The following is a 12,221-nucleotide window of genomic DNA, read 5'->3' as shown; positions in this document are numbered from 1 at the left end:
CACTAACAGTCACTGGGAAAATAACCTCAGAGAGTATAATTTGCAGATGGAGATATGACACAAGCTACCAAATGAGTGGTCAAGGTATATATACATCTGTAAAAATGAAAAGGGTGGCATCAAGTTTAAAACAAGGGACCACTAGACAGCTTTGTAGCCATGTGCACTTTCTCCTCTAACAAAATAGATGCATATCACCTAGTTGAAAAGTAATTTCTCCCCAATGGCTTTTTTTGTTATTGCCGGAAAAAAAAAAGATCCACACACAAACGACAACAATGAAATACTGTGCTTGTGTAAAAATAGATTGAAAGAATACTCTACCCCTTCTTCCACATGAGCTTTTGGGAGTTGCAGTGCCACTTTCTGTTGCAGTGTACTACAACAGAACTAAAATGACAGTAATTGAGGTGCCTGTAGGAATTAGCAAACTAAAAACAATAAGAAAATAAAAGATTTTGACTTATTTTATAGCTCAGAAGAAGTCTGGTGGAAGGATGTTGCATCGTAAACAATTTCCAAAGTCACGGCAGTCTGATCATTCCCCAAACCAGCAGGGAAGTAGAAAGAAATGCAAGGTAGAAGACAGGAAAGGCCAAGAAAAGGCAGGGCTGTTGTTCAGGTCAGAGACACAGCGAATGCCCACAGCTGCTGGGAGAGCCTGAAGAACATGTACTGAGTGCACCTGGCACAAGGCTTCACAGGAGCAGTGGGTCTAGTTCTCAGCCACCACTGAAATTTGTAGTGAGGCTTTGTACTTGTGTGGTAACGTCACACGGGTAACATTATATGCCCACCAAATAAGCTTCATATCACACCACAGAGGTGAAGTCCCACAAGAAAATCTGCTTCACACAGTGAAACATGGAAATTGGTTTCCTAGACAACAACTCCATGAGGAAAGTTAGTTTCTTCTCTGAAACAATTCAAAATTAAGCCTTTCTGTGCCTTAGGGGAGACTGCTATAAAAGCTCACCATTCATACAGTCCCTCTCAGCTGGTCATCCTATTTATTGATGAACACTCTCCCTTATTGGTCAAGTATATTAAAATATCTTAGTTTTAATTTATTTTTCTCTTCATCCTTATTTAGGAAGTCATACGTATTGTTATTTATGCATTTTATTTAAAGTTTTCAATTGTTTAATTTTGCAGTTGTTTGCTGGATTAAAAAACCAACTTGTGGGCTGTTTAATGTATAGTTGTTTGTAAAGTACATCAAACAAGCGAAAGACATGAATTTATTTTATGCTTTAGTAAGTACAAACAGTGTTATTTCCCTGGCTTATGCATCTGTGCCTTTCCTTCACAATTATTTAAGCATCTGAACTTCCTTTGGGGAAAATGTCCATATGTACTAGTTAAGTCAAAGTCCAAACTTATGTAAATAAGACAAGCCCACAGACAAACTGAAGGGTGGATCTAGATCTGTATCTTCTGCTCTAGAAGCTAGGGGTTCCTCATAGCTCTCATTGTATTTCTGTTTAGCTCACACAAATAATTCAACCTATTCAGTCAAGATGATAGGTTGTATTTAATGCATTGCTGATGGCATTCCACATTTCCCTTTGCTGCCTTTTGACTCTCAGTGAGATCTCTCTCCCTTTCCTGTAAGCATAGTTCCTATTTTTTTCAGAATGAAATGTATTACGATAGTGTGTTCCTATTAACAAGCTGTAGTAATGACCAGGTGTTGGTGCCAAGGTAACAGAGTGATCAATTTAGACATTAGAAATTATTGATGAAAACCATACTTGAGGTCTAATCTGTTCTTCTAGAATGTGTCTGAACCCTGAGCCTGAAAATTGTCTCTTGCTTGTGTAAGCTGGTAATGGCACTTTCTTTGTCAGGAAGTAACCATAAACGATTTTCACACGTGTGTTTTTTCACTTCAGTAAGTAGCAATAAGTAGCCTAGCAATGGATGGCTGAACTTTTTTTTGTTCCTTTCCAAGGCAATTTGCAGAGCAGTCAGAGTAGTCAGATAGAGATGAGGACAATTCTCTGTCTAAAGATGTCCATCATTTTTTAATTGCCACAACCCTTGAATTTGCCAGTAGATAAGAAGGAAGGATGATCTAGTAGAAGTTTAGTGTCAAATGTGTGATTTCATTTGAGACATACAAGCCTTCACCACGCTAAATCTGTATGGATGGGAGGTATACTGGTTTCCAATTATGCATTCAAAGAGCTTTCAAAAGGCTTTTGGTATTTATAAAGAACTTCTGGGCACTTTGGATCATTTGTATGGTATTTCCCAACTCCTGCAGATCCGGATAGCAAGCTTTCTGGAAGTACACGTATGCTGTTTGTAAACAGCCATGATCTGTTTTGCTTGCAACTTGCATTTTCTAAGATAAGAATCTTCAATAGCAACCACCACAATAAATATTTTCAGAAACACTTCAGTTTGTTTACACGGAATATGCGAATGCAGAAGACTGTGTTCAGCTAGCAGCCACCACAGATTTCTGAGGGTGGGGAAGCAGGGCAAGGAAGTTCACTACGAGCCAGGGTGTTGATTGTAACATATCTATAGCAACTTCATCTAGGAAGCAGCTTGCTGATAAAGTTTTCTTACCAAGCACTCTTGACTGGAGTCCCATTTAAAGACAGTGTTTCATTATATCTCACTCTTGTCAACTCTCCTAGCAGTACCGCTATCATGCAAAAAGGGAGAATGGCAGCTTTGCAAAGAGAAAATGGACTGAGACTTCTCCTGTATATTTTAAATACAAAGTGGTGATAAATACTTGTACTTCTTATAGAACTCTGCTGAAAAGGTGATTACACCAGGAAGGTTTGGTAAGCACAAAAACTTCCTCCACAATAATTCAGGCAGATTCCCATCTTCTGCTTTTGGTAACACTCTAGTGTGGGAACAGGAGTCCAGAAAACTCATGTTTTCTAGCAGTCAGCTGAGCATAGAAAGAAGTATGAATTAAACAAATTAAAACTGGATGAAAAAACGTAGACCTTGCTAACCCAGTGATACATCTGATGGCCTGAAGGGGTTAACGAAATCCAGGGAGATGCTAGGCAATAGTTCCTGCACCCAAAAAGCAGCCAGTGGTCAAAGACATGTAAAGCCATAGTATACGTTTTTGTTCTTTGGAAATGTCAAAAGTGGGCTTTTTTCTTATTTTGTTTTGCATTGTTTTGCACTCTTCTGATCACCTGCCCAAATTAAGCTGCTGGGAAGATTCAGCTTTGCAATTGTATCAAAGCACTTATTAGCCCACTGTTAAAGGTACTTAATCATCAGATACCCACTGATTTTGGTGGGGTTTAGCTGCAGTGCTGCTTTTAAAAGATACATTCGGGGAAATGTTGGAATTCAGAAATAATGGCTTTCTCCCCGCTTGCTGCAAACGTGGATGTTATTATCTCAGAGAAAAAAAAAATAATTGAACAAAGATATCCCAGATGTATGGACAGACGGCAATATCCATAAGTCAGCATCAGGCAGGCGTGTATTAGCAGGGAAGTTTGGCATAAGCTGGAGCGAAGCAGGGTTGTGCTGGCTATTCAGCTAAAAATGGTATGTGAGGAAAATAAACTGCTGACCTCAGCATGAATGCTAAGTATATGAGGGGCTGGGGAATGCGTTCAGCGATAACTTGGTTGGTACAGGTGAGGAAATGATAATGCAGGCTCTGGAGTAAATTGGGCGGGCTTGTCAAAGCCAAACCAGACAAAATGTTGCCATGGTTATTGAGTCACTTAAATAAAGAGAACACTGCTCACTCTGAAGAACAAAGGCTCAGGATGGCTTTGTGGTCCCTCACAAGGGCTGTGGGTAGAGATGAACGTTCAGATTTGTTGCCTGCTTCATTAGGGAATGCAAATTAGAGCATGAAAATGAAAGTGGAGGGGTGACAAGGTGCCTCGGGAACCACCTGTCCCGGTTGATGCCTAAAAAGTTCTCCTGGGAGTTCAGACTGATTGCTGTCTATTCTGCATAATGGGTAGGCTGACTGATTTTATTGATCCTCAGTTATTTTTCAATATTGTTTGCTTCATTAGTCCAGGCAGCCAAGGTACACAGTCACAAGCCCATAAATAAGCCTCAGTGGCCAATGCAAACCTATCTTCACGGTGAAGAATCTGCATTTTCGTTTTTAACAATAGACAAAGCCAACTATACTGAGTTTTAATACATCTGAGAAAAGATTTTAATGGATAATTGCACAGTATAAAAAGGGGAGTGTACATTTATTATATTTTAAAAAAATATTCCATGTTTTAAATAGTACGATTTTCTATTAGGGAAATGATTTTTCTATATGTTTGTCCTACAGATGTGGTTTTAATCAGAATCCTTACTCTACCCCAATGAATTTGGAGCTTTGGGAGAAAAAAGGAGAAAAGAGGAAAGAAAACCAGTACAATGACATACGAAGTATCTGGCTGCTGGGGGAAAATAGTGCCTGTGAAGATGAGGACCCAGCTTGAAGAATTTAGTGACAAGGGCAGCAAGGGCGAAGAAAGTCACATTAAAACTGAGATGCAGTCTCTGGTGGGTCATTTGAATTTCATCTGCAGAGTAATTTTCACGCCATTTAGCCATAGCCACAGCAGGAACAGAGAGGACTAAACACATTAAAATGACAAAATCATACAAGGAGGGATTGGGGCTTGTGGTCATTATGTTTGATAAAATTCAATGATACGGTAGGCTGAGTTAGTGCCGTATCAAGGATTTTGAGTGTTTACAGAAAAATATGGTATGCAACAGGAGAAAGGTCTGTAGCACGCTCATTCAGGGTTCATGGTACATTAAGAATTCATCAGGTGCAAAGAATAAAGGATTTCTGGCCTCAAAAAAAAACCTGAAACAAAAACACGAACACAAGCAAATCATCCCAACCTGTTAACAAGATGCAGTTGACCCTTAGAGTAGTGGCTCTGTTTTTTTTCAGATCCTCCAAGGAAACGTAGGATATTTTAATAGCTATTTATATGCTGCAAGATCCCTTAACAATTAATCAGTGGATTTAGGGCTTCAGAAAATGGGCTTGGATTGAAAGCTTTCATCAACTCTCATTTGCTGTCCTTAATGACAAGCCACAGTAGGATGCCCCGCTGAAGCTGGGAGAATGCTGTTCAGTGCTGCACGCTTCTGTAGCTCAGGTAGCCAGTGCACACAGGCACATGCTCACAAAGTTTCAGTACAATGCTCGTGGTGCAGAATGCGCATTTCAGTTTTGAACACCAAAGTGTAGTTTTGTACACCTGAGGAAAGTTGTTGTGGATTCTCTTATCCACATACTGCATGGAAGAATTCAGTCATGTCATGGACGTTCATCTTAAGATTTGGTAATGTACATTAAGTCATACTAAGAAAAGAGCTGAAGATTCTTATGTGTTTTCAAGAAAAGTTCCTTACAATGAAAAACAAAATAATTCAGGGAGCTCCAAAACATTCTGGGTTTCAATAAATTGTCACAGATCACTGGAGCATGTCAGTTAACGACAACTGAATGTCAGGGCCACGGAAAGAGAGCATCTTCTCCTTTAAGGGTAGCTGGTGAAAGGAGCCATAAACAAGTAGAGACAAACCTGCCTTACAAATGGTACTGGAGGTAGTTATGAGAACAAACTTGGTCGGTGGCACTAATTGGTAAGGACATGTGCAGTGTGAGAAAGTTTATTTTTTCAGCTGGGAGGATAAGGAAAGGGAGGGAGACAAACACACAGAGATGTAAAACCTGATCAATTAGCATTAACAAAGGCAGTAACCAGAAATAAACCTGGTCAGTCACACCAGTCAATGGGATATCAAGAAACTACAGCAAACCAGGACTTTGTAACTGATAAGGATGTGAACCTGAGAGTTTATTTTTTTCAGGCAGTCATAGCATGAACAAAAAATACTTTTTTTTTTTTTGGATTGGTGCTTGGAAATCACATTCTGGTTTATGCAGACTGAAGTTAATTTCATTTTGCCTCAGTAGTTAGTGAATATGATGCAGAAACAAAAATAATAGATTTATAGAGCTCAAACTTAGGAAGGACTACTATCATTATCTCATCTAACCTGTGTACTTTATAGGTCAAAGTTTACATGCTAAAATCTGTGTGAAGCCAATATAACCATGTTTGCTCAAAAACATATCACCTAAGGAAAATCCAGCTGTGGTTTAAATGCTCCAAGCAAGAGACACTCCAGCAAAACCATTATAATGTTTTTCCCATGACTAATGATATTCACTGCTAAAAACGAGCACTTTATTTCTAATCTGAATGTATCAACATGCAGCTTTTAAATATTCCCTTTTGGTTCTTTTCTGCTAGATAAAAAACCAGTTTGTTATCATACTGGTTACATAGATACAAAATCATGAATCAATTAAACACTGACTTATCAAGGTATATGGTGAATAATGTCAGGCAAAATGAAAAAGAAATATATTTTTTCCAAACACAATATATACACATGATTATCACTTGATACAATGAGCTAAGTAGTAACCCAGCATCTGAGTCATCAAAATCTATCCATCACCTTTGGTATGCACTCAGGTTGTAAAGGAACAATCAAAACCAGCTTTGTTTTACCTTGAGAACCAATTCTCAGCTACCTTGTGTAAGTATGTTTATGCAATGCAAACGTAGAAGATTTGTGCTTCCCAGTCATGTTTATACAAGAAAGATGCTTATTTTTACCCTATCACCAACCTGTGGACTGTCATTATAGATGTGCACATGGCTACAACCAAGCGACTTCTTGGAGAATCAGCACTTCAAAGGCCATCACATTGGTTACTTTGAGAAACTTAATGCTGTTAAAGAAACAAAGTATTTAAAAGCAAAGATAAATTCACATGCAGGTTGCTTCATTTGATGGTGACTGTTTACATTTGTGACTGACTTAGGTACGATACAACAAGTAACCGCTAAATGTAGTTACTGGTGGATACTTGGCTGGTATAGAGCCAGTTGCCAGTCTGAGCCAGACTTCCTGACCATAATTTAACTCTAATAAAGCATTTCCAGTAATTACTCTGTCAGTGTACTTGTTACTATTAATATTTTCAGCCTGAAAAGTGAGTTTGTCTATTCCATCAATGACCAGATAGCCAGAGGCACGTGGACTAAATGATTCAATAGTATATTCAAAAACATAGACCCCCAGATATGGAACATGGAACTTCCCAGTTGCTGGGGCAAATGAAGCTCCGTAGTTGACATCCAGATTGTTAAATTTGATGGGTCCTGGAGTCGTCATTCCATACGTATGAGAGGCAAAAAACGCCACCATAGGTGCATATCTGTATGATCCTTTTGAAAAATCTGGAAAGGAACAAAGAACAATTTCAATTAATGTTACATTATATAAAGGGAACTTGAACCAGCCAGAAGATCAGAAGCAGTATTTCTGAAGTCACATCCTCCAGTAGCTTGAGCAACTGAAACATAGTATTTCTGCATAAACACAGAGTTTTTCTGTATTGTATAAAAAGTAATTTTCTACACAATTAGTGCTAGGTGTATTCACAAAGGAATAATTTTAGAATCAGCAAGGGAACTTTATGTTTGTCTGTACTATGTTATCATTAAGGGAGCTGCTATTTTTCTTTTCTTTCGTTCTCATCTATTTCCCCCTGCCTCCCTCCCTTCCCCCCCAAAAAAATTTATTCCTACCCCAGGACCTCTTTCATTGTTCATCTGTGTGTGCTGAAGCCAAGAATTTTCTCCACAAATCTTAGACAAACACTGGAAAGGTTTAGCACTCCTGATGTTAAATGAGGGAATAAAAGTATATCTTTTTCTCTTCCAGCTGAGCATGCACACTATGATTCCCTGCCACTGTACAAATGATTTTATTCACTATTCATATGCTGTCATGAGTGAGAATCAGCCAAATAGCTGCTGAAAGCTGCATAAAATTCATGTTCCATGTGACCTGGATGTAAATTATTTGTTTGTTTTCTGGACTAAATAAGCACAGTCGCCACTTTTGTTTTTTGAATTCTTTCAAGGGCTGCATCCTTTGCTGATGAAAATAAGAGGCATGCCTAAAATGACTCCTTGAGGCCATAGTCCCACACATCATGGTAACTACTGGTATTTATAGGGCATTTATGGCCGTGCTGATGCTAGTATTCCCCAGTGATGTGATTTTACCTCCCCCCTTGGAATCTATGATATCATGTTCAAATACATCTATTGCACACCCTCCCGCTCTGCACAATTCAGCAGAGAGCTTCCCAGCTATTATGGCTGGTCCCAGCTCAATTTAATCCCATCATCGGGTCATATGAAAGAAAGAGATCACGAGCCACCCACAGGGAGTGATGTCTTCAGCACCAAAACACAGGCCACTACTGCTTGAGTTGCACTCATTAAAGTGAAATGTGAGACCTTTGACCAGCAAATGCTCTCTAATTAGGCCCTGGGGCAGAGGCCCGTACTGCTAGCATATTGCACTACTAAATACTTTACTTGCCTACACTCAGAGAATTGTCATTCATCAGCTTCGTACTGCAGTTGACTCCTCCAAATGGGTGGCGACAAGCACAAATAAAAGTCTGTCTGTCATTGATACAGGTTCCTCCATTCTGGCACGGGGAACTGACACAAGCTGAATACTGCCCTGTGATAGAGAGGGAGAAAAACCAACAATCTCAGTTGCAATGTCATTACAGTGACACTTCCCAAGTTTTCAGTGGTTTGGAAAGCCTCTTTGTCAATTCATAAAGCCAGTGGAATTTCTGCTGAGGTTCTGTGTGAAGGCCAACTTCAGATCCTGTCCAGGCTGTTCAGACCCTTTGCTAGTCCAGTCTCCCTCTTTGCTTCAACGCAGCCTCCAAGATACTCAGAATTGCCTACAAATTCTGAGTTCTGCTTGTCTCAGAGGGTCAAGTACATGTAATAAACCAAAAGATATCACAAATTAACTTCTTTGGAGCATCTCACTCATCAAACATTGTGAGAATCATCAAAAGACTGGGATATCTGAACAGCTGTGATTGTACAGTCCCAGAGACCCCTGTCAACGAACACCAACATTTCCCTGCTCATTTCTTCCCTCCTGCCCTCCTTGATGTAATGACTTCCCAGTCTGCAATGTAAGTTTAAAGCCAGCAAAGCCTGACTACAGCCAAGCATTAGGAAATTCTCCTTCTGGCGTTCCTTACACAAGTCTTTCCATCACAATCTAAGGCAGGTGGTCCTCAGGACAGATTCAGTCTGGAGGATACTCATTCCCATAGGGACACGGTTGAGAATCCACCCCTCCTTGTCACAGCCTGACACAGAGACCTGCAGTCTACTCAGCATCAGCTGCTCACTTCCCTCTTCCACCTGGTCACAGTGGCAGTGGATGTTTTTGTGCTGACCCACACACACCTGGCTCAACCTCCTTTCTTCCCTTCTTGTATGGCAGCCCTTGGACACTACAGCAAACCAAGACACAAGTGAAAATCAGGCAGTCTGCAATCATGTGATTAAAGAAACATGTTGGATCAGCTAATTAATCTTTAACTAAGAACGGGAGTGTGCTGAGAGGCTTGGAGCTGACCATGCTGCAGAAGCCCTTCAGACACAAAGAGCAAAACTTGGAAGAGTTTTACTGACATATCCAATTTTATTTCCTTCTTTTAGTGAGACAAAAGAAATAGTTATTTTCCTGCTGGTTCAGGCAAATCTGTAGTTTGCTTTGGTTTCACCAGTGCAGGCACAGAAGGCTGCTTTTTTAGGACAGAGTCAGCTTATCCACGGGCGTACCAAAACACAGATTTGGTACTGCTTGTGTACAGGTTGGACTGTCCTGTCCATGACATTACTCACACCTATGTGTCACAACCATTGCAGGAGAGTCTGACTACTGGTGATGAAAGATCTTAAATGCTATTCAAACCATTTGCAGCACTTCTCCTTGCCCATAAATAACACAATTCCAGGATATCTACCAAGATTGTTGTAAAAGCTTTGTATTGCAAGCAACACAAATTATACCAAACAGGTGGATTTGCAGAGCACCCTCGCTGAGGATGTCCTTGCTTCTCTTCCTGACTGTACGAGCTGGCCAGATCATGCCCAGCTGATACAGAGAAATCTGTCAGTCCAGTGCCGCTGAGCTCTGAGACAGTAACTACTGAGTGTAATTGTATAACATATTGTCATAGCAGTTTGGGGAGAACATTTGGGCCACTTTAAAAATTAAATATTGGTATGAAAAATTCTGAACACAAAGCATTCCCAAGCCACACATTTTTCCTTTCTCTTGCTTTGGTCAAATAATAGTCAGATGTTTTAGAAAACGAACCTTTTCTTCGTCAGGAACTACCAGCAGAGCTCTGGAAAGAGAACTCCACGCAGTCTTGTGATGGTAAATTTAGACTGGTTGGTGGGAACTGGAAAAGCCTTTCATAAAAGGGTCTACTTATTGCCAGGTAAATGATGAACTGGATCTTCACATAGATATTTCAGTAATGCCCATAGTTATCTTCAGATTCCCATCCAGCCATTTCACAGACTTATGCATTAAATAAATAAGCAAACTATTTCCATGAGAAATTTTAGTTCAGCGAGCAGAATGTTAAAGCACATTGTACCTTGCCACTTGAATTTGCAATGATGGAGCATATGAACTTCAAAACACAACAGTAATTCTTTTCACAGAAAATAATGCCCATCCCATAATGCCTGAAAAAAAGCAATTTAGGACTGTCATGACTGGGGTCACAGCGGGGGCAACTGGACATGAGGAAATAATGTTTTTCTTCTCAGATAATAGTTTTGTTGCACACTTAATTGAAGTTATTTTTCACTCATATTTACCAAGCATCCACAACATTTCACTCATATTTACCAAGCATCCACATATTTATCAATTGTGAAAGGAAAGCAGAGAAGGAAGGAAAACATCTGATTGTGCTGACTGCATCATATTCCCAAAATACAAAAGCTTTGTGTAAGAACACAGCAGCCTCTCTGCCAATTGGCCCCTACTTATCATAAACAAGAAGTAAATCCAAGAAACAGGAAAAAGGTCACAAAAAGGAAATGATAATGATACTGAGACTAGTGTTTTAACAGTCTGCTGACGGATGATTTTGCCTGAACTTAACCTTGGAGTTAAATCAAATTCAGACATAGATTTACCTACAATGAATTAACCCTCCAGGTGCAGCAGTGCTTAAAAGCAGCTGGGGAGCCTCTTGATTTGCTACCACTAGGAGAAGGCGTGAAGAGGTTTGAATCAAGTTAGGATTTTCAGAGTAAGAGGCAAATGATCTCCACTGAGCAGGTAATCTCTGTGCAACTTCCATGCGGTCTTACCATAGCATGTTTTTGCTGTCATTTCTAGCAGAGGCTACCCTACCTCCCACTGTTTTCATTTTCTTTTTGCTTGCTGAAGGGCATCCTGAGACACTATGTCCATACTCTCTGCTTGGGATAAAGATGTCAAGAGGTTCATATTAGGAAAGGATGTCCTACTATAGTACGTATCCTATTTTTAATTAATCTTTCACAATTTAGTAATGTAGGTGAGTCAAAGAGAGACAATTTATAGATTAAAATAAAGGCTTAAATTGCAGCTATTAATAGCAGAGAATAAACTGAATGCAATTGCTATTTACATGCAGCATGGTAGGAGTGAGGAGAGCCAGTTAATGCTGAGGTTTGCTACTCTTTGGGAGGGCAAGCAGTCAGTAGCTCTTTTAGGAAACAAACTGCCAGCGCTGTACAAGCGAATCTTCAAACCAATAATGAAACTCTGTCAGTATTTACTGGGGTGTTGTTTAGAAGCAAATCAAATACTTAGCAATTTAATGGTGTCCTTACAGAAAGAAGTGACTTCAGTCGTTCGACTTGGAAATTCCGTCTAAACAGGAAGAAACTTACCAATGTTTTCTCAATATTTAGTTATCTGTATCTGTCGCTGGGGAAGCCCTGGGAGATTGTAAGAGCTTGGGAATCTACTAAACCACACTACTCGCACAGGGTCAGACTGGTTGTCAGTCTACAACTATTAATCACCTCTGGCTTAGCACTTTCAGTCTGACAGTGATAAAAGCGACGAGCATCCCCAGTAGCCTAGATGCAAGGAGTACCAGGGAGCAGCAGGAGAGGGGCAGCCCCACCAGAGCAGGCAGCCAGGAACTGAGGGTGACAGCAGGGCTTGTGCCTCACCTGCAGAGGTGACAGGCAGAGCGTGGCAGGCTGATCATGGCAACCAGGCTTAGTCACAGCCCAGCATGACTGAAAAGG

General features: G+C 40.1%; 2 protein-coding genes across 2 annotated transcripts in view; one reads left to right on the top strand and one right to left on the bottom strand.

Annotated features, from left to right (window-relative positions):
• Positions 1 to 4,035: 4,035 nt before the first annotated feature.
• Positions 4,036 to 12,221, bottom strand: part of MMRN1 (multimerin 1) — a 48,309-nt gene continuing 40,123 nt past the window's right edge. Inside the window, exons 7-8 of the mRNA XM_054203720.1 lie at positions 8,452 to 8,598; positions 4,036 to 7,295 (exon numbers count right to left, since the gene is read on the bottom strand). Coding sequence (XP_054059695.1) covers positions 6,874 to 7,295; positions 8,452 to 8,598 — 569 coding nt within the window. The 3' untranslated portion in view covers positions 4,036 to 6,873. The remainder of the gene's footprint in view (positions 7,296 to 8,451; positions 8,599 to 12,221) is intronic.
• The window catches only part of SNCA (synuclein alpha), a 201,809-nt gene continuing 200,766 nt past the window's right edge, over positions 11,179 to 12,221 (top strand). Inside the window, exon 1 of the mRNA XM_054203722.1 lies at positions 11,179 to 11,256. The gene's annotated coding sequence lies outside the window, so the exon portion shown is untranslated. The remainder of the gene's footprint in view (positions 11,257 to 12,221) is intronic.

This window comes from Rissa tridactyla, chromosome 5 (genome assembly GCF_028500815.1).
Source record: "Rissa tridactyla isolate bRisTri1 chromosome 5, bRisTri1.patW.cur.20221130, whole genome shotgun sequence".
Lineage (NCBI taxonomy): Eukaryota > Metazoa > Chordata > Aves > Charadriiformes > Laridae > Rissa > Rissa tridactyla.
The sequence above is the reverse complement of the archived record's forward strand: the minus strand, read 5'-3'. Positions and strand labels throughout refer to the sequence as shown.